The sequence below is a fragment of the Amblyomma mixtum genome, chromosome 1 (genome assembly GCF_055824585.1).
Source record: "Amblyomma mixtum isolate Tamu chromosome 1, ASM5582458v1, whole genome shotgun sequence".
In the NCBI taxonomy this organism is placed as follows: Eukaryota; Metazoa; Arthropoda; class Arachnida; order Ixodida; family Ixodidae; genus Amblyomma; species Amblyomma mixtum.
In genome coordinates this window covers 67485117-67507658 of record NC_143012.1, presented here as the reverse complement: position 1 = coordinate 67507658, position 22542 = coordinate 67485117, and the positions used below count along the sequence as shown (strand labels likewise).

Genomic DNA, 22542 nt, shown 5'->3' with positions numbered 1-22542 from the left:
ATATATATATATATATATATATATAAATATAGAAGGAATGTAGAAATACAGAATATATATATATATAAGAAGGGGGTGAAGATAGGATGGGTCCGCTAGAACATAAACATAATTCGGTTGACTCACGGTAGAAAAACAACTTTATTCTAACGTTTCGACCAGGGTCTGGCCTTCGTCAGAGTCTGACTCTGGTGCTGTGGGATTCTGCTGCTGAGTGACTCTGACGAAGGCCAGACCCTGGTCGAAACGTTAGAATAAAGTTGTTGTTTTTCTACCGTGTGTCAACCGAATTACGTTTATATATATATATATATATATATATATATATATATATATATATATATATATATATATATATATATATAAGCTGTAGAACATTCCCAGAAGGGGGCTGTTGCAAATATCAAGCTAACACTAGAAGCGTCGCTGTAATAATATGGTTGTAGCGTTTTAACGCGATAGCGTAAGAGGACCAGGAAGGCGAAGACTGTCCGGCGTCGTCGGTGTAAAGCCTACGCCTCCCCGGGTGGTGTTCAGGGAAATCTGCCTCTCTACCACCTGCCTCCTGTCAGCCGTCCCCCTCTTTCTCCTTCTCTCTCTCTCCTTCTGCACTTGTAGGGGAGAGGAGCAAGACGCCAGACGAAGAATGACTCAGCAAAAATGAGAATTGCTAAGACGCAAATGGTGCACACAGCAGCAGGTCTATACATGCAAAATATACAGACTCCCAAACAAATATGTGTGCAAAAAAAATTGCGCGGTAATTACTTTGGCAACTAAAGTGTTAAGAGGCGAAAGCCGACGACATTATGCCGTGACGACTTCCGGTGGATGTGACGTCACACCGTTCTCGTGGCTTTATCGACACCCAAATTATGCATATTTCGGGGATCTTAAGTGTTAATTACGCTTAATTACACATTTCTCCATCTTATTTGACAGAAATTCTACTTTTTTCCGGCTATTCTTTGACAATTGTCACTATGCCGTGACGACTTCCGGTGGATGTGACGTCACCCCGTTCCCGTGGCTATATCGATACCCAAGTTATACACCGTTCGGGGATCTGACGTGTTAATTACGCTTAATTACACATTTCTCCATCTAATTTGAGACAAATCCGACGTTTTTCCGACCATTCTGTGACAATTTTCACTATGCCGTGACGACTTCCGGTGGATGTGACGTCGCACCGCTCCCGTGGCTGTGTCACGTCCGCGCTATTTCGACGTAATTTCGACATTTTACAACCTTTCCCCTGCTTTGTAGTTTTAAAATGAGCAAGGAAACCTATTTCCAGGAAAGGTGAGGCTGAATGGCTTTAATGCTACCTCTTACTTCCTAGTTCCACTCAGCATTGCTTCGTACCTGGAAGAGGTTCAGAGACTGCTCGTCGCCACGGATGTACCTGATGTCGATGCCGTCCAGCCATCCGTCACGGATAGAGCTGAAGCTGGTATCTACGTCGGCCATGACCATCTGGTTGATGTCGCCCAGAGGGAAACTCACGAGCTTCTTGACGGTGCCCGCCTGTCTACTTAGGCTCTTGAACCGCTTGAATCCTTGCTCGGCTGGAAAATTGAGAGCACGCGGGACTATAATGTTGGCTGGTTGGTTTATGGGGTTTAACGTCCCAAAGCGACTAAGGCTATGAGAGACGCCGTAGTGGACGGCTCCGGAAATTTCGACCACCTGGGGTTCTTTAACGTGCACTGACACCGCACAGCACACGGGCCTCTAGAATTTCTCCCTCAAAGAAATTCAACCACCACGGCCGGGATCGAACCCGAATCTTTCGGGTCGGCAGCCTAGCACCATAACCACTCAGCCACCGCGGCCAACCAACTATAATGTTCAACGCTATATGTTCACTAAATGTTTACGGGGAATTTTGATTTGATTCTACTATGGTTTGGATGCTTCAACACTAGCTACTGTTCAAACTTTCGTGTCTAAGACGAGTATTTCCTAATTTTTTAGTGTCCCATCCTGAACGCCGTGTTCGCCGCCGCGGTGGCTCGGCTGCTCTGCGCTCGGCTGCTGACCCAAAAGACGCGGGTTCGATCCCGGCCGCGGCGGTCGAATTTTTATGGAGGCGAAATTCTAGAGGCCCGTGTACTGTGCGATGGCAGTGCACGTTAAAAAATCTCTGCCTCTCCCGTAACCGAGTGTAGAGTAAGCATGAAATGTTTACGGGCCTAATGTCATCTCGGTGGACACCCGAACCGCACCGTACAGGAAGGGAGGAACGCCACCACCCGTTAAGCGCGATGCCTTCCCTTTGAACGCAGCGCTTCTCCCCCGGATCACGTATGACAACGAAGTGTAACATGGCATGTATGTGCTTTTTGCACGCGTTATTAGAAATCAGAAATTATAATTCCGTGCATTATCAAACCCACAGCTCCAGTGATATCTTGATAAACATTGAGAAGGCACTGGCAGCAGTTACTTTTTGTCTCGCTTGGAGACCAACCGGCGCTTGCATGCCGGTCGCGTAGGAGGGCTTAGAGAGTCTCGTTAAATCTCGTTAAGTCTCGTACGGTGCCCGGATGTTCTCGTTTTAGAGCCCGGTTGAGTGGATTTCAGTGCCCGGATGAGTGGATTTCAGTGCCCGGATGAGTGGATTTCAGTGCCCGGATGACTGGAATTCAGTGCCCGGATGAGTGGATTTCAGTGCCCGGATGAGTGGATTTCAGTGCCCGGATGAGTGGATTTCAGTGCCCGGATAAGTGGATTTCAGTGCCCGGATGGTGGCTCTCGGTCTCGGCGTGACGTCACCACACTGCCGACAACAGGGGCTAAAAGCATTTCATGCTTAATAACCAAAGGTGGTTGAAATTTCCGGAGCCCTCCACTACGGCGTCTCTCATAGCCTGAGTCGCTGTGGGACCTTAAACCCCATAAACCATGAATCATAATCTTAAAAAGACAAGATCTGGAGATGAAAGACGTTATTAAACAGCATCAGTGTTGCCGAGGACGGCAGCGACGAAGTATTGTCAGTGCGTTTCTGGCCAAACACTTTCCATGTGGGAATAATGCTCGACTACAGCGCAGACGAATTTCTTTGTCTTAACACGTCGCCTAATGTGTGCATATTCTAGAGAGTAACCAAAACGAAGCTTAGAGCAAAACCAAAAGCAAACCAACATCTGCACCAAGCCAAACCATGCTTTCGCGCTTCTAACTCGATTTAGGCCTGGTAATACCTGTAGAGTTCCCTCCTCCGCATTCCTACTCCTTGAGCGATTAACCTCTCGTGCCAAGGATCTGTGCTCACAACTTTACCTTCAGGGACGTATTCTCCATTAAATTCCAGCAGATCACTGCCTCTCAAACAGTTCTGTGCTTCCTTGACTGTTGTTCATGACTTTTGTTTGCTTCATATTAGCATTAGGTTAAGTGTAAAACGTAGGTCATAGCAAAGGCGGAGAGCTGTAGCGTTCGCCTCGTGTAAGCGATGGGTCTTCATACCATGCGTACGAAGTGTAGTTAACGAAATTTTATGCGATGGCATAAGGAGCCAGCCGGATCATTTTTCATTGACGCCAATATGTCACATCGGGGCCTGGGCAGTACATATTGGCTTATTGGTGTACTGGGGTGCGTCGATTCTGTGTGGGGTAACTGTTTATGTGTGTGAGTCATATGACCAGGCATGACTCGTGACAGACTGGAAATGACGTCATCGGTCTGAAAGTGATGGATGCGGTGTGCGGCAACTGTGGATATGAGTCTTGCGACCAGTAATCACACATGACATAGGCCGTAAGCGACGTCACCAGGTCGCAAGTGACAACTAGGGTGGGAGTGGCGTCAACTAAGCCGGAAGTGACTTCAACTAAACGGCAACTACGTCACCAAACCAGGAGTTGATTCCACTCGGGCGCCAAGCGACGCTATGCTATCGCATCACACAAGTAATCAAATTAAGTGTCCGTCGATTTTTTCCATCGCAATCACAGCTGTTTGTGTAGAAACGCGGCTGCACAACACACGGTCTTTTTCGGAACAAATTTCTTAAACGCCGATAACTGGAGTTATTAATGCGAGAGCATTATATGGCTATGTCGCGTCAAAAAAAAGTGTCCGCAAAACGTGTCAGCAAATTTTCAATTCACGATGAAGTCGTTCTCCGAAGATAAATATGTCAAACTGTGATAGAGTGCGATAAAATGTTGCCGTGGGAAAAAAAATTGGTTTATAAGGTGTAATTAGTTAATTAAACGCGAAAAAATACTCTTAGGCATGAATATAGCCATGGACGTCGACATAGCACGTGGTCGTCAGAACAGCCACGGACGTCGATATAGTATGGTGGTGTCAGAACAGTCACAGACGTTGATATACAAAAAAAAATTACCGACGATTACGTTACTTCCTAATGCGAAATTTGAGCGCAGCAAAAAGCTGTTTCACCTTTTCGATAGATTGAGGCAAAGAAATCGAGCAACACATGTGTGCGCTATCACAGAGTTTTTTTTTATTTTTCACACGTATTCCTTTAACAAAGATTCCACTAACAATTCTTGACAGTCATGAAGGAAGCTTTGTGGTCGGAGAAATAGACTGATATATGTTCGACTTGGTACACCAATGCTTGATTCTCAAAGACGAGATCTATACAAGTGCCTCGCGAGGTTGTCACAGCCGTGGGACGCGTTACGAGCGAGAGGAACGGGATGTGCTCCCGCATAAGTGTTAGGAAATTGCTGTTTGTCTTTATGTCAACATTAAAGTCCCCCACTACTAACATCGGTGTGGATCGATGGACGGTTAATGCGAGTTGCAGGAAGTGCACGACGTCTTTCGTGAGTGCGGTAGGGGCGAAGTAGGCAGCTACTACCAGCAAGCCGTTGGGCAACTTTGCGGCGCACAGTTCGCCAAGTTCATGTGACGTGCCAAACATTTCGACTGGTATTGCAGAAAGACCTGTGCGCAAGTAGATAGCGACTCCCGCCGCTGTGTTGTGGTCTCTGCGAGCACCACAGCAGTATAGGAAATCTATGATTTCGAGAGGCTCTTCGGGATCCATCCAGGTTTCAGCAAAGCAAAGTACAGAGGAATGGCGCAGAATGTGATCGTGGTGTACGTCCTTGGCATGTGCGGCAAGGGAGCGTACGTTAAGAATGTGGTTGTGAATGATGAATCAAGTGCTGCCAGCGAATGACGCGTCCATTGGCTGTCTGCGTGTGTTACTGATGTGTGGTTAACATGTTAAGCTTTGCCTGTAAGAGTGGAACGCGACAGCGTCTTGCAACGCTGCCAGGGAGTCTACAGAACGCCATCGCCAATTCGGCTGTACGCCTTGCTGGACGGTTAATTTATTTTTTGAGGAAAGGAAATGTATCTCTCTCGCATATCTGGGTGGACACCTGCACCTCGCCGTAAGGGGAAGGGGGAAGATGGGAGTGAACGAAGACGCCGTATTAGCTAGACGCGCCTTTGTTCATTCCAAACCATTCAGCTGGCATTACGGAGTGGCTAGCGTGCTCGTATCGCACTCCGGAGACCCTGGTTCGATTCCCCAACTCGACCAATTTCGTTCTCGGTTTTATAGATTTATGCGGTCTAACTAGAAAGGTTAATTAGGCTATTTCATATTTACATTATTGCATTTCTATCCATCGTGTTCTGTCATTAACCTGTCAATTGTTGGAACTGTCTAGGATGTTCGACACAACGTATATGAAACGAGCAACGTCTTACTGAGTGGGGAAGTGCGTGGTGGTGGAGGGAACGCGGCTTCGTACTTATCTGTTTTTTTCTCAGCAGCGTCTCCTTCCGCGGACGCTGTTGTCGCTGCGGCGCGCGTCTTTCTTTTCTTTTCTTCTGACCTCTTCATTCTCCTCTATATTAATTAGGCTAATTGATTAATTAAGCAATTAACTAAACTCAGTCCAACTTAGTTGCAGCATCACTATACGATCCCTTTGATTTGTTGCATGGTTACTAGGCAAAGTACAATTGGCCCCATTTGAAATTCGCGCACTGTGACGTCACGAGCATTTCGACCAATTGAAAAGCATGACATTGGGGGCGGAGCTGGTTACGAGGCCGACGCCGACGCCGACGCCGACGACGACGCGAAACCCAGGAACGGACGCCAAAGAGCTGCGCTCTAAAACAAGGCTTTCGCATTACTTAGACGTGATAATAGCCATGGACGTCGACATAGTACATGAACGCCAGAACAGCCACGGACGTCGATATAGGGTGCGTTCCAATACTTCCGAGTATATGTCTACTTAGACGTCTTGCCGGACAGCCGCCGTTTTGCGACGCGTTTCATTTTTCACGAAGCAGTCCAATAAGACTGCTTCGCCGAAGTCCACATCGATGCAGGCTAACTTCCTGTCTAAAGATGGCGGAGCAGTTGGTGCAGTCAGAGCTGAGCGAGTCGCGCTCTTCGCGGGCACTGGAGCCCGGAGACGCATTATCTTCAAAGTGTGAGTCATACCGTTAAGTTGATTTTTATGAGAAGTGGCGGCCAATAAAGCAGTCTTTGTGGACCTACGATTGCTATAGCAGCTTATATGTGTGAACTGCGCGGGAGGAAATCGTCTGCTATGCGGGTGAGATCGTCTGCTAAAGCGGTAGCAATGAACGCACCATCATTGCAAAAAAAAAAAAAAAAACAAGCAAACTACTAACAGCGCGTTTTTAACTTGTTTTATTAACAATTTTTAAGAACACAGGCGTGCAACTATTCGCAAATTTTAGTTCAATTTATATGCCGCAAGGCGGCGCGTGAAGTAGACACGTTCCAATATGTAGACATGTAGACGGCTTCCTAGACGTCACACTTTCTAGACGTCTTGTCGGATGTCTAGAGAATTGGAACGCACCCATAGTACGTGGATGTCAGAACAGTCACGGACGTTGATATATAAAAAACAAGGCTTTCGCATTAAAACCACGTAAGTAGTCTCAACTGCCCTCCGTAATCTTTTCCTACTCAGTTCAAGAAACAAAAAAAAAAATGCCGTCCCACGCTTACTTCCGCTCGCAGGGGTTGCTGTTTTCTTAGCCATGTCCACCGAAGCCGAGAGGAAGACGATGTGGGAGCAGAGCTGTTCCACGTAGCGGAGCGTGTAGCGTCCGTCCAGGGAGCAGATCAGTGGCGGCTCTTCCTTGTTGGCTGAAATGGCAATTGCTCAATTTACGCTCTTAAACTCAGAGCGAGAACGGGGCAGAAAAAAAAATTAACTCGAGATATCTTCGAGGATAGTTTTTCAGTGTATAGAGCCCGCGCTCAATTATCCAATGAGAAAATTTTTAGAATGAGTGCCAAAACTGGGGTACACAGTTCACTTTTCTTTTCCGCCCTATCGGTTAGTGGAGCTTCGTGTTAGAAACTGCAGTGAAGCTTCCTACAGCTGCAATGTCATCTAAGTGGAGAAACCAGCTCCCAATTTCTTGTTCTGCAATAAGAAAGCTTTAATCTAAAACCAGATGACCTTATCTATGATGACGCTGAATATCGCACATTTCATTAGTAGCATTCGCGTTGAAAACTAGAATGTTTCATATTATAAACACATATTTGATTGTAATTTTTGCGGCATCCTTCCACCTAACTTTCTGCCGCCCCCTGCTAGGCTTGCCTTCTATTGGAATCTACTCAGTTACCCTTAAGGACCAGCGGTTATCATTCCTTCGCAATACATGCTCTGCCCAAGCCCATTTCTTCCTCTTGATTTCGACGCTGCTAGGGAGTCCACAGAACGCCATCGCCCGTTTGGCTGTACGCCTTGTTCATCGGTAAATTGGTTTTTGAGGAAAGGAAATGTACCTATTTCGCATGTCTCGGTGTAAACTAGAGCATCGCCGTAACGGGAAGGGAGGACGATGGGAGTGAACGAAGAAACCGCATTCACTAGACGCGCCTTTGTTCACTCCAAACCGTCGAGCTGGCATGGCGGAGTGGTAGCGTGCCCGTCTCGCACTCTGGAGACCTGGGTTCGATTCCCCAACTCGACCAATTTCCTCCTCGGTTTTATTTATTTATCTAGTGTGACTATAAAGGTTAATTAGACAAATCAGTTAATTAAGCAATTAACAAAACTCAGTCCGACTTGGAGCATCACTATACTATCCCTTCAATTGGTTTCATGGTTATTAGGCAAAGTACGATTGGCCCCGTTTGAAATTCGCGCACTGTGACGTCACGACCATTTCGACTTATTGAAAAGCGTGACATTTCTGTCGACAACTCCTGCTTACAACGATGAGGGATTAAAGGCTTCCGTTTTAATATTGAACCTTACTGCGTCATTAGAGAACCTCTTCGTATCCTTCCTGTTCCTGACAAATCGCTCACCGGCCCGCAACGATATCTCCAGCGCGTCCACTTAAATACTCTCCCAGCTTTGAGCACCTACTTTATGACTGCCCTAAGATTGAGCGTAAGCGTCTCCTCCTGGCTGCAATACTCCGCCGCTTAGATCTTCGGCCCCTTACAGAAGCCAAGATTCTGGGTCCGTGGACTACACCTTCATCGCGGAGGACAGCTGTGAATTTGCTTCTCAAGTTCTTGAAGGACTCAGGATTGAGTAGAAGATTATAAACTTCCAGTGTGTGCCCTGTATACCCTGTTAGTAGTGGCCTACGGACACCTGAAAAAGTAATTTTCGTTTATTTATTTATTATTTATTTACACATACTGCAGTCATGGAGACCAAGCAGGGGGGCAATATTCAAAAAGCAAAAGTAATATCAAACACTACGCAAAACCAGCGTTCCGGCAACAAACAAAGGAAACCAAAGAGAGTGCAATGATATTGTTAAGTTTACACATACAATAAGATACTCTCTTCAAAAGCAGCGGCATCATGAGCCGAAAAGACATTTGCTGGCAGTGAGTTCCATATTGAGATTGTTCGGGGAAAAAATGAGTTTTTGAACATATTTGTGCGTGCAAAGTATGGGGTAAGGTTATGGTTGTGGCTATTGCGTGTCTGTCGTGTAGAACGGGAGGATATACAGTCTAGCCCGTTTATAACGAAGCCACTTATAGCGAAATAGCGGTTATAACGAAGGGATTGCAATTTCCCGTTCCCATTTTTGCATTTTCAGTACATTTTGGGTCCGGTTTTAACGAAGTAAATAAGAGCGCGGCAGCGGATATAACGAAGAGATTTAATACCAACCGAAAAATAATATGCCAATCAATACATTTTTGCGTCCTTAAGGCGATTTTTTCCGCGAAAATAAGAGCAAAATTCGGCTGACGGCGTCCTTTCGTGGCGTCGTCTGCTCTCCTGCGGAGCGAAAGGTTGCTTCACTGCATCGCATGGCACGCCGGTCTCGTGTAGCGCCGTCCTTGAACGGCGTCACGGCGTAGAGCGGTAGAGCACGCCGCGCAGGGGAAAAATGTAAAAAAGAACAGAGGCGATTTTTTTTTTTTCGAGATGACGTCGCAGAGAGCGGCCGTCTTGGCCAATCGCGCCACGGCTGGACTGCAGTCTGCAGGAGGTGTGGCAGCGCACGCTTTGTTTTATGTCGGTGGCGCGGTGCGCAAGGCAGGGCGAAAGCGCGGCAGCAACGACTGAAGAAGTTGCCGGGAGTGTCATGGAAGAGACCTTGGCGGAGAGCGCCTCCGACAGCGAATGCGACGATACCAGTTCTGCCCCTAAGCCGGTCACCTCCGCAGCGGCCATCGCAGCTGTTGACACGCTACGGATGTACCTCGGGAGTCCGGAGTTCGACCAGATCTTTAGTTCGCAGTTGGATGGTATGGAAGCCGCAACCCTGAAGTCCGCACTCGCGAAACGTGTTCAGGGGACGCTGGGCGGCTTCTTTCAGCGGCAATAAATCGGTATGCCGATGTTGGCCTTTTTTTTTCGTAGTCCGCATATTGCGAAATAGCGGATATAGCGAAGTGATTTCCGATTCCCGCCGACTTCGTTATAACCGGGCTAGACTGTATAGGGAGCAGCATTAATATTAAATTGACTAGAGTAAAATGAGTATAGAAATTTAAGCCTTGCAAGTGCTCTCCATCTTTCTAGAGTGGATATGTTATTCGTAGACATCAGAACGGATGGGGAGATAGAGCTATGGTAAGCGTTAAAAATTATTTATTCCTCTCCTTTCTGCCTCTCCCTTCGTTCCCCCTGCCACGTGTAGGGTAGCATACTGGGCGTTGCCTAGTTATCCTCCCTGCCTTTCTGTTCATCTTTCTTTCCCTATGAACCCTGCACGTTCTTTCCTTTACCGTCTGCGACCCTCTCCTGCGTGCCCAAAAAACAGCGCAGGAACAGGGACACAAGAAAAGAAAACGACGGGACAGGCGGGCCCGTCGTTTTTTTTTTGTTGTGTCCCTGTTCCTGGGCTGTTTCTTTTTTTCTCAAGATGTACCAACTAGCTCAACTCGCCGTTTTACTTAATCCTTGTTCTCACTGATCGCTGCAATTCAATCCCCCCATTACCAATATCCCTTTCCCCCAGCGTGGCAGGCCCGGGTAACCTCAGAGCAGCTGGCTTTGTTAACCTTGGCGCAGCTGCTGAGCCGAAAGTATTTTTCAGCCTCTCGCCTGCTGAGTACCTGAAGGTTCGGATCGTGCCGCACAACTTTTAATGCACAGTTATCACGAGGGAGCGCGTTGCGAAGTCTCTCACAATAAGTAAACTTTGTGCGGAGATATTTAGAGCACCGTAGCATCGTTGCTTCGAAGACACTTACGCAGGAAGGTCACTTCATTGCCTGCGTGAGGAAAAAGGCGTTCACTGAGATGTCCCGCAAAAGCTCCCGCGACGCTGGTTTTTCAGTGCAGCGAAAAATTCCCCATGCGTTTCACTGCCGCGCAATGCATAGACAATGTTATCGCGCTGTAGATCTCCCGAGCACCAGTGGACCGACCAGAAGCGTATTATTCGCACACAGAGGAAAGCTTTAGTATTGCTTACCGCTTTCTGTTCGGTCTGTGAAAATTCTTTCATTCATTACTTCGAAGATCATTTTATTGCGAACAAGCGAGGTAGTTTTAAGAGTGGAATTCATTCAATGCCTAAAATTTTAAGAAAATCGAAAGATTCCCTTTGACAGAGGCAAAATCAAAGCAACCTTGTTATACGCTTCTCCGGCAGGTTACGAAACAAAGCGATGCCTACAGCCATCGGGGCCACCGGCTAGCATTAAAATATGCGGGAAACTGAAGACAGGCATTCATTTTTGTTCTTCGGAAATATCATAATGTTGCTGTATGTGACCGCTTCCAGTGTCCGCCTAAACACAGAAAATGTGTATTTGCATTCCCTTTGCCAAAAGTAACCGAGGAACAGATTTTTGTTTCTCAACCGTATGACGGAGTCTTTACGGCACCCCTAAATGACCGAAAGGCGTCGAAACGTAAGGGCAAGCCTGCCTTACGTTACAAAGATTCAGAGCTTAAGGGCTTCTTTAAGTGCTCCGCTTCGCGGCTAAAAAAGGAACCTCCGTTGCCCGGTTACTTTTGGAAAAGACTTTACCATCAAAGCGTCCTTGTTTTCAGCAAGATAGGGGCACTGCTTAGAGGAGGTTCTGTTCGCCTTTTTGCTTGTTACAAAATACATAAGGTCCACCCACTGCCTTATCTTAATCCTATTCCGCCCAGCGTTCAGATATATTGCCTTAGGTTTAATAGGAGAGTCAGCTCCAATGGCTGGCAAAACAGCTGTGTCTCCTCGGAGGAGCAGTGGGAGGCTATTCTGCTCAGCGATGATCCTGACCGTCAGCACTGGCTGGTGGGGAGGGCCAGCGCAGCAGCAGCAGCCAGTGGACTACCGGACTAGGCGGCCCACCCACTCGTTCTGAGAATACTGAACAAATAAAGATGTTTTTAATCAATCAATCAATCCTACACAGAAAAATGTTTTCATGTGTACTTACACTTCTGGGACGAAATGATTTCCTCCTCTGAGGAAAAAAATGAAGTAAAAAAATCAATACTTGTGACTTTATTGCTCAAAGTGCAATAACGTAAACTGTGTGCTGGAATAATTACGTATTGAATAATGTACCATACCTTCTTCCACAGGCGGCTTGTCTGTGCAGAAAGAAAAAAACAACTAATGAGTTCTAGTGATCGCACGTCCGCACTTTCAAGGGCATCTTCACAAAGCAATGCGTACACCAAAGACCTTAATTTCCGGATTCCTAGAATGCAGAAAAGGAGACAGTGTGGCCATACCTCTTTTATTCAGAAGACTGTACAGGGTGTTTCAACTAAGGCTTTACATGGTTTTTAATCCATTTTTAAACCTGCACACGCGATGTTCTTTGTCTTAATTTGTGATGTTAATCAATGGGTGGTCATTATTAGAATTCTTTCATCGCTTTAAGATAATTTATTCGAAAGCAGAAGAAAAAACAACCCTACGCCGCCGGTGCGATCCGAAGCCACGACCTCCGGTTTGGCGTCCGCTGCTCTACCAACTAAGCTACGGTGACGAAGGTCCAATATGCAGATATTGTTGTTACTGTTTTGTTCTTTGCGACCCGTAGGCTTTTCTTTTTTTAAGGCGGAAGCCTTTAATGCCTCGTCGTTGTAAGTAGGAGTTGTCGACAGAAATGTCACGCTTTTCAGTTGGCCGAAACGGTCGTGACGTCTAATTGTACTTTGGCTAGTAACCATGCAACCAATAAAGAGATCGTATAGTGATGCTTCAAGTAAGTGGAAGTTTAGTTAATTGCTTAATTACCCAATTACCTTAATTAGCCTTTCTAGTCAGTCCAGATAAATAATTAATACCGAGCAGGAAATTGGTCGAGTTCGGGAATTGAACCCCGGTCTCCGGAGTGCGAGACGAGCATGCTAACCACTCCGCCATGCCAGCTCGATGGCTTGGAATGAACAAGGGCGCGTCTAGTGAATACGGTGTCTTCGTTCACTCATCTTCCTCTCTTCCCGTTACGGAGAGGATTAGGTGTCTACGAGATATGCGAGACAGATACATTTCCTTTCCTCAAAAACCAATTTACCGACGAGCAAGGCGTAGAACCGAACGGGCGATGGCGTTCTATGGACTCCCTGGCAGCGTTGCAAGACGCTGTCGCGTTTCACTCTTAGAGGCGAAGCCTTACATCTTAACAACGCATCAGTGACACAAGCAGCAACACCGCTTTCGCCTCACCGCACTTTAGGTCAACAAAGTGCCCCCTTGAATTTTTGTATTCTGTGGTCCTTGCCGAAGTCGGACAATGAAGAAAAAAGAGACAAATGTCCAATCTGCTTTCGAGGGCATTTATCTCTAGTGTAACCGAGCCTTGAGACTGTTCACCAGCGCCACCGTTATCCATAGCGGCGGATGTAGTACGTCCAGTATTACCTCGAGTTCAACGCGAAACGAGATTGCGATATTGCATATCTACTGCGCACGGAAATACGGGATAAGCACATTGGAGCAGTGAGCCTGTGACTGCGAGTACATATCTAAGCCACTCACCTTTCTTGATGAAGGCGAAATAGACACCGATGCCGACTATGAACATGGTCATGAAGATGACGAGGAGTACGACGATGTACTGCATGCACACAGTGCCGGTAGACCTGAGAGGAGTAGGTAGAGTGATGTGGATATGTGCTTTCAATTAGTAAATTGTGCAGCACCAGGAACAACATTTATATTTATCGCTTTGCTCGAGCTAAAACCTCATATGAAGTCTAAAACACACACACACACACTTCTAGGCAACCCTTGAAAAATCATGCAGGGCACACTAGAAAAGCATTCCGTGGTAAAGTGTCGGATGTGTAGAATTGCGCTTCTTTTTTGAAGTTATTTTATGAATGTTTTCGTTATACATAAAATAAAAAGGGTTTCCCTGGACAAGTATTATTGGAAGGAATTACTTCCTCTCACAGACTATTTTATGCGCTGTCTATTTTATGCGCTGTGTCTATTTTATGCGCTGAATGTCTTGTGCTCTCGAATGGGAGCAAGAAGGGCGTGGACTCTTTGTCAGGCATCCTTTTGCCTTTTAGTCTGCGCCCTAGGCAACTGTACCATTGAGTTGTCTAAATAAACACTTTGACTTTGACTTTGACATACTGACTGGCGAAATTCACACACACAGGACAAGAGAAGGCGACAGAACACAGGCTAAACTTGCAACTGAGATTTTTACTAAACTAGTAAAGTATATATACAGTCAACTTGTACTTGCGCCGCTGGCAGTACAAGTTGACTGTATATATACGTTACTCGTCTAGTAAAAATCTCAGTTGCAAGTCTAGCGTGTGTTCTGTCGCCTTCTCTTGTCCTGCGTGTGTGAATTTCGCTGGTAAATATGTGTGATACCGACTACCAACTAGCCCAACTTAAAGCTTTAGCAATAACTTCCTCTCGCTTCGAAGGAGGACGCGGATAAAATAAGGAAACAAATATCCAGCGTAGCGAAAATTGAGCTGTTTTGCGAACGAGAGGCAATTTCTACTTAGCAGGCTGCCGTAGCCTCATCAAGAGGGTCAGCAGGCATGATTTCCGGAAACGTCTTTACCCTGAAGTATATTTACGTAATTAGCGACCGAGTTCACTATCAGCCATATATACAAAGCTGGTGCTGCCAGGCACAGTGCATGTTTTACAGCAACACGTCGCAACGTCGCTGTCCCGTATAAATAATATAACAACTGTCTCTGTCTTTCTTACTGGTGTTGCAACGAACGCAAAGGTGGTGATTATTAGTACCAACACTTTTAGTCAATAGTTATACTGTTATGGCGAGTGACGCTGAGCAACAACCCAAAGGTTGTTGCTTATTGCACATCCTGCAGACACGAAAAATTTGGCTAGCTTTCGCCACAAGTTCTTACAGAGTCCACATTGTACAGTCTTTGTTAAAAGTAACAAGGCTGCATGGTTTGCTTCTAGCTCGTATAGTGGAGCCCTTGTGGCTTTCCTAAAGATCAAAACGTGTTGGAAGGTAAAGAAGACCTCCAGTCCTTACATTTAAAGACCATTTCAGCTTCAGGGAAGCCGTAAGGGCTCTACTGTACCAGCTAGAAGCAAACCATGCAGTCTGGTTACTTTTGACAAAGACTGTACATTTGTGTGGTACACCTAAAGCCACACGGCACCTTTAAAACTAAGAATTCCCTGCCGAAACGTTCTATATGAGCCACTCGTATGGAATTATGGGAATATGGAGTACATACGATATGGCAAATTGTATACAAATCGATAGCTTGCCTGTACGGAGTCCATAATCATTCGACATAATTTCTGTACGATTTTCATAAAGTTCACATGACGTCATATGTAGTCCGTAATTTTGCACAACAGCACGACCGCGAGTGGGATCACATACCGTGGCTGCTGGATGGCGATCCTGGATATCCCTGATCGCATGCCGGACCGCATCATACTGGAGCGCATCATAGACAACTCCGCCATTTTGGTGCCTCTTAGGATTCCTTCGACCAGGAGCAAGATTAGAGGGCGCTGCAGAAAGACAAAGAAAAGACAATAAGTGAGAGCGCCGTCATCAGGCCGACTAACTTCTAATTGAGAGAGCTTCGAGTGATGATGGGCGCTGTCTGCTTGAGGCCCATTCGCCCCGTACATTATGGTGGTTTCGCCACCTGTCTTAAGCGATGCGGAAGGCCATAGGGGTATTTGGACGCACGCTCTCTCGTGTTTATGCACAGTTGGTAGGGCGCGGTGAATGATAATCGCGATCAATCGAAGCTCTTGCCTAAAGTAAGTTCCAAACCAGGTCTAGAAACAACTGATGTGTGATGAAGTGCTCAAACGACTGCAAAAAAAGAAAAAAACTCGGGTACACTGGCTCTCTAAAGTGCTGCTAGGCGAAATCCCTGGCGCACTGTTTGGCATTGACTGCGAGGCTGTTTGTGCTGTACTAGCGCTTTATTTGACTACACCCTTTGACTACACATTGAAACTAGTACACACTTTGACTGCCGACTTTGACTGCTTCTTTAGCACGACTCTCTCTCTGTTTCGATGAGTTCGGTTGTATCCGTGGCTCTGTTCGCAGTAATGAGGTATGTAATGTGGTCACTCACGGACGCCTTACGCCCCCTGTCGGAGCGGACGACAACTATTTTATTACTTGTCGTGTGCTCCAAAAGGGGGCGTAAGGCATCCGTGGGTGACCTCATTACTTCGAATCCGCGCACTCTGACGTCATAACCATTTCGACCAACCTAAAAGCGTGACACCTGTGCTGACAACCTTCAGTCGACAACGACGAGGTATTAAAGGCTTTCGCCTTAAAAGTACCCTCAATGCATGTCTACGAGTTTACTGGACGTCCGTATACCAACGAAAGCATTGCGGCGACTGTCGTTGCCTTACGATTGGGAGCAGCGGTTCGTACACTCTGAACACCAGTACACCACAATATGGGAGTAAAAAGGGAGTAAAGCTGTCCTCTAGCATATTTTTTTTTATAAAAGGGTGTGCACTAGAGGACAGCTTTACCCCCTCATTACTCCTTTCAGTTTAGAGTGTACCAAAACAATATGCTCCACTCTTCAGTGAAGAAAGCTGTGTGTGTTTGTGGACACACGAGCACAAACGTCAACCAACTGAGAAAGGGAAAGCCGAGGAAACCGCCTGTCCCTGTCTTGTGCTGCTGCAGCTAGAAGAAATTCAACAGAGCCTTTGCAGGCGATGCACTGGCCACTGGAAGGGCCCACTGGAACGAGCTTAAATGAGCAGGTTTCCGTTTAAAATAGCACATGCGTAGCTTACTTCCTCGAAGGCACTTTTTCAGGACCGCTCCCGAGAGAACTAGAAAAACTACAGAACTGGCTTTTACCGCGGAGACGACTTCGGCGTGCGAGCTGGGAAAGCTTTGGCGACGCCCTTGAAGATATGATATCTGACCGCCGGGCTTCCGACCTCGTCTTCTTCTTAGTGCGCCCCTAGATCTTCATCGAAGTCACGTGCCCACAGTTAACTTCTTTGCCTTCGAAGTAGCACCTGCGTTCTCCAGTTAGTACAGACGCACTGAGCTTCGATAGCAATCATAGTTAAAGAGCTCAACGGAGGAAAGAAACACCAGCGCTTACTCACAACTAAGCGCTTTATTGGAAAGAGAAAACAATATATGTGTCAAAGGGCATCAAAGTAGCACAAAATGTGTGCTGAAGGGGGGTCGCATAAAAACGACGATAATGATGAAGTCTGTGATGATGATGAGGATGGTGAAGAAACGATGATGAAGACTGCGATGTGCCATTGAGGAAAAACGACGATGATGACACGAAAGAGCTAGACACCGCAGCGGAAACGGGACAGAGAAAGAAGACGCAAGTACCGCCCCGTGTCGTCTTCTTTCTCTGTCCCGTGTCCGCTGTGGTGTCTAGCTCCTTCGTGTCTCACCAACTGGCCTACACATCTACCCTCCTAAGATGTTGACACCTCCTCTGAATTGTTACCCAAAGTTAAACCATTATACTGTAGAGCAGCAAAAGACGAGGACACAAGAGACGAGAGACGAACACCACGAGCGCTAACTTCCAACAGATTTTATTCTCCTGAAGCATCACATTTATACGCCAGAAAACGGTAATCACATGTGCGAACAGTATCAATTCCTCAGAAAAACAAGCTCTTTATCTGAGAGGAGAATGGAAGGTGTGCTTACACACGAGCATCCTGACCTATTTATCTTTTCAGCTTCGATGATTTCGCGCGTTACTCTTTCTCTGCTTTTTCCTATTACGACACTTTTATCAAAGAAAGGCTTACAGGTTTTTGACTTGCATGCGAGAATGTGGTCAACGAGCGATCCGCCTTGCCCGTTTCTGACGTTGCGAGCGTGTTCCATTAGGCGCTCGTTCAGACATCTCCCCGTCTGGCCTATATAGTGTTTCCCGCATGACAAGGGAATTTTATACACAACACCTTCATCGCACGTGACGTAGGGCTTCTGGTGCCTAGTTGCGCATCCGCGCGCTTTGTTGGTGTTTGTTTTTCCCAGTTTGCACAACGTTGCAAGTTTTTTCGGCGCCGAGAACACGACGGTTGCATTCGCTCGTTGACCAATTCTTTTCAAATTGTGGGAAATCTTGTGGAGATAAGGTAATACAACAAGGTTTTTTCGTTCACGAGGAACCGGGTTTGGGTGACATTGATTTTCTGGTTTCATTTTCTTAACAAGTTTTTCGGCAACAGAAACTTGAACATGGAGGGGTACCCGGCATTAGTCAGCTTCTTGGTCTGCTCTTGAAAACTATCGGTCATCATGTGTGGACAAGATTTCTGGAGAGCATTTTGAAAACATAAATTGACAATACCTCTTTTTACCAGTTTTGAATGAGCGGAATGATAAGGCAGCATCGGCTTGTTGCTACGCGGCTGGTAGGCCCAGCATATGTGATGAGCGCGAAAGGTTAAGTTAATGTCTAAAAATCTAATGGAGTTATTGATGGGCAATTCTGATGTTAAAACAAGCGGTTTAAAATGTTCCTTCATGATAGTTAAAATGCTATGAGCCTTTGGCTCAAGTGAGCCATGGTCACACTTAACAAGAATAAAAAAGTCATCAACAAATCTAAAGACCTTGATTACGTCCAAGCTGTCTAAGTGGCTGGAAACAGCCTTGTTAAGTTTTGATAAAAACAGATTACTCAGAATCGGCGCTATTCGGGCGTAATTTCTTGCGAGAACTTACGCCCTGAACGTGCTTACAAAGGTCGAATTTCTTTGGAGGAGAAATTTGAGAGGCCCGTGTACTGTGCGATGTCAGTGCACGTTAAAGAACCCCAGGTGGTCGAAATTTCCGGAGCCCTCCACTACGGCGTCTCTCATAGCCTGAGTCGCTTTGGGACGTTAAACCCCATAAACCAAACCAAACCAAAGGTCTAATTCCAGATATGTTTTTTCTCTCTCTCTCGCTTGCCATATTTACCTTTTATTGAATGCACTGCTCGCGTAGGTGGCAGCACTGGCGGGACCTCAAGAGCTGGAGCGTCGCATCAGCAGCTCGTACGAAGAGGGAGTGGGCGACGCTCCCGTGGCTGTGTTCGACATCTTTCTGGACGACGACCCCCAGCGACGGTGCACAGAGACCAACTTGGAGGCGCCTCTGCTCCAGACGATCGCCGAGACAGGGCCCTCTTGACATCTGCGCTGACTACACCTCTCTATACAGACATGGCAGCCTCACTGCCAAACGTGCAGCGGACATAATTTTTTCTACTTTTTGATTTGTTCGTTTACTACTTTATCGTCAAGGCTACTTTTTGATTTGTATGTTTACTACTTTGTCGTTAGGCTACTTTTTGATTTGTTCGTTTACTACTTTATCGTAAGGCTACTTTTTGATTTGTTCGTTCACTACTTTATCATAAGGCTACTTTTTCATTTGTTCGTTTACTACTGTATCCTAAGGCTACTTTTTAATTGGTTAGTTTACTACTTTGTCGTCAAGGCTACTTTTTGACTTTTTGACTCGTTTACTACTTTATCGTCAAGACTACTTTTTTAATTCGTTTGCTTACTACTTTATCGTAAGGCTACTTTTTCATTTGTTCATTTACTACTTTATCGTAAGGCTACTTTTTTAATTTATTAGTTCACTACTTTACCGTAAGGCTACTTTTTGATTTGTTCGCTTACTGCTTTATCGTCAAGGCTACTTTAATTTGTTAGTTCACTGCTTTGTCGTCAAGGCAACTTTTTTATTTTTTCGCTTACTACCGTTTATCGGCAAGGCGAGATAAGAGTGAGGCAGCTGTACGTAAATATTTCTGTATACATTTTGCGATCACATACCAACGCAAACGCAAGCCTACATTGTCGTACGCCTACGTTGCCGGACATTTACGTCATTGTACACCTATAGCTCAGCATAGAGCTACATGTACGACAAATACACGAGGGGTGCATGATTGTATAGTTTGACGTCGCAGAACTAAAAAAATGTAATATTGCAGAGCTATATGTTATGAGCTGTATACTTGCATTCTCATGATCAATTGATGTGATGTTGAACCTAAGACATGATGTTGGGCTAGTCGGCTCATGTTTAGAGCGAAACAGAACTGCGCGAAGACGACGGGGCAAAATAAGGCACGAATACACACACACAAAGCGCAGGTTATAGGTAGTTGCCGCTTGCCCCTTGTTCATAGGAGGAGTGGTAGAGCCCAGAGTAGAAGAAATGTGTTGAAGTAAGACGATGTTGCGCTAGTCGGGCTAGCGCAGCTTCACCTGCGCTTTGTGTGTGTGTATTCGTGCCTTATTTTGTCCCGCCGTCTTCGCGCAGTTCTGTTTCGCTCTAACCATGAACCGACTAGCCCAAGATCATGTCTTACTTCAATACATTTCTTCTACTCTAGGCTCTACCACTCCTCCTATGAACAAGGGCCAAGCGGCAACTACCTATAATAAACTGCGCTTTGTGTGTGTGTATTCGTGCCTTATTTTGTCCCGTCGTCTTCGCGCAGTTCTGTTTCGCTCTAACCATGAACAGACTAGCCCAACATCATGTCTTACTTCAATGCATTTCTACTCTGGGCTCTACCACTCCTCCTATGAACAAGGACCAATCTATCTATAATAAACGGCGCTTTGTGTGTGTGTATTCGTGCCTTATTTTGTCCCGTCGTCTTCGCGCAGTTCTGTTTCGCTCTAATGTTGAACCGACTAGCCTAACATCATGTCTTACTTCAATACATTTCTTCTACTCTGGACTCTACCACTCCTCCTATGAACAAGGGCCAAGCGGCAACTACCTACAATAAACTGCGCTTTGTGTGTGCGTATTCGTGCCTTATTTTGTCCCGTCGTCTTCGCGCAGTTCTGTTTCGCTCTAACCATGAACCGACTAGCCCAACATCATGTCTTACTTCAATACATTTCTTCTACTCTGGGCTCTACCACTCCTCCTATGAACAAGGGCCAAGCGGCAACTACCTATAATAAACTGCGCTTTGTGTGTGTGTATTCGTGCCTTATTTTGTCCCGTCGTCTTTGTGCAGTTCTGTTTCGCACTAATGTTGAACCTAATCCCGCTCAGTTAGGTCTGCCCAGGCCTTCGTATGGAGAAAGGCCGCGCACATGCCTGATTGGTGTAATCCGCCGCGGTGACTCACACTTCACCTTTGCAGGCCGCAGTGAGTGGATTAGACATGAGCACGTCTTTCGCTGTGATACCTTCATCAACATCCTGCTCCAGGGGCAAACCTCACTGTTCGGAAAGGGGGGTCACGTGACGCGTTGTCTATGGTCAATGTCCTTCTCGTGTCCTTCCACCTTAACCTTCTGTTATTGGCGTTAGTAGTGTTTCACAAATCAGCATCGTGGCGCTGTTCTGGCTCTGGGGCATAAAAAGGTAGTTGCTGTAAAGCCTAGTTTGGAGTACTGCAGTGCTTGCGTGGGCATCCCTTTATATATACAGCTTGTGCCGCAGCTTCGACGCGAGAGGTTTGTTGGGGGCGTCAGCCGCTGCCCGTCAGGGCGCTTCTCGCTGTGATGCGAATAAAATTAGAGTCCCGTCACCTTGAACGACAAGAAATTTAGGTTGGCAACCGAAAGCAAATCTTAAATTTTCTACCTATACGCAAGAAATGAAATAAGCACAGGACATGGAAGAGTATGAGCAGCCAAACCTGATTACAGACAAGTGATTGGTGTTAGCATGCTGCGCACTTTGCAAGCATGGCAAGACGAAGTTTCGTCTTATTCTAAATAATCTTACAATCTTAATGAAGCAGCTTTTTAGTTTACCACATATTATGGCAATTCTAAATATTAATGACAGCTATGGGCGAGTGCTATTCGGAATGACAACTGCGTGCTACAGAAATTGAAGACGGTTTAGACATGAATGCACCTATGCCATCGCATACCAACGCCAACGACACATATTAGTGCATCCTAGTCGAAATCAAGTGGAAGAAATGGGCTTGGGCAGGGCATGCAATGCGAAGGCAAGATAACCGCTGGTCCTGAAGGGTAACGGAGTGGATTGCCAGACAAGGCAAACGTAGCAGGGGGCGGCAGAAAATTCGGTGGGCGGATGAGATTAAAAAGTTTGCGGAAATATGGGGGCCGCGGCTGGCGAAGGACAGAATAGGTTTGATACGAGAAACATGGAAGAGGCCTTTGCCCTGCAGGCGGCGTGTCAGGATGATGATGTGCTCTGCGCCGATCTCTGCACGCCTTCCTGGTTCCACGTTAACGATACTCATTCTTTTACCATCTTAACGACGACGTGGAGCCAAAGGAAGGGTCTGTTAGCAGCTGTTGCTGTAAAGTGAAATAGACTTTAATACAACCCTCGGACTGCGCATTTCCTCGATCTCTCCATGCCTCCTTCGTTCCGCGCTAATGATGATGATGATGTCCTCGGGCTGAATGGCACATACCCACGGCGGGGGATTCCTCCCCCCCCCCTTTTTTTTTCCACAATAACAACCCTCTGCACGTCTCCTGTGACAAGCACCCTCCGGTTACCCCCTACTCACACTATAGCGGCGCGAAACCCAGGAAACGGAAGTTTTAACAGCTGTCGTTTTAAAAGGCCATTGAGCAACTGTCAGTCGCCACATTGTCTTGGGCAATCCCTCACAGTGGGCA

General features: G+C 46.3%; 1 protein-coding gene across 1 annotated transcript in view; it reads right to left on the bottom strand.

Moving 5' to 3' along the window:
- LOC149366600 (uncharacterized) overlaps positions 1 to 15406 on the bottom strand; it is a 28745-nt gene extending 13339 nt beyond the window's left edge. Inside the window, exons 1-4 of the mRNA XM_089571485.1 lie at positions 15296 to 15406; positions 13432 to 13535; positions 7004 to 7144; positions 1369 to 1571 (exon numbers count right to left, since the gene is read on the bottom strand). Of these exons, the coding sequence (XP_089427611.1) occupies positions 1369 to 1571; positions 7004 to 7144; positions 13432 to 13535; positions 15296 to 15381 (534 nt within the window). The 5' untranslated portion in view covers positions 15382 to 15406. The remainder of the gene's footprint in view (positions 1 to 1368; positions 1572 to 7003; positions 7145 to 13431; positions 13536 to 15295) is intronic.
- Positions 15407 to 22542: the final 7136 nt, after the last annotated feature.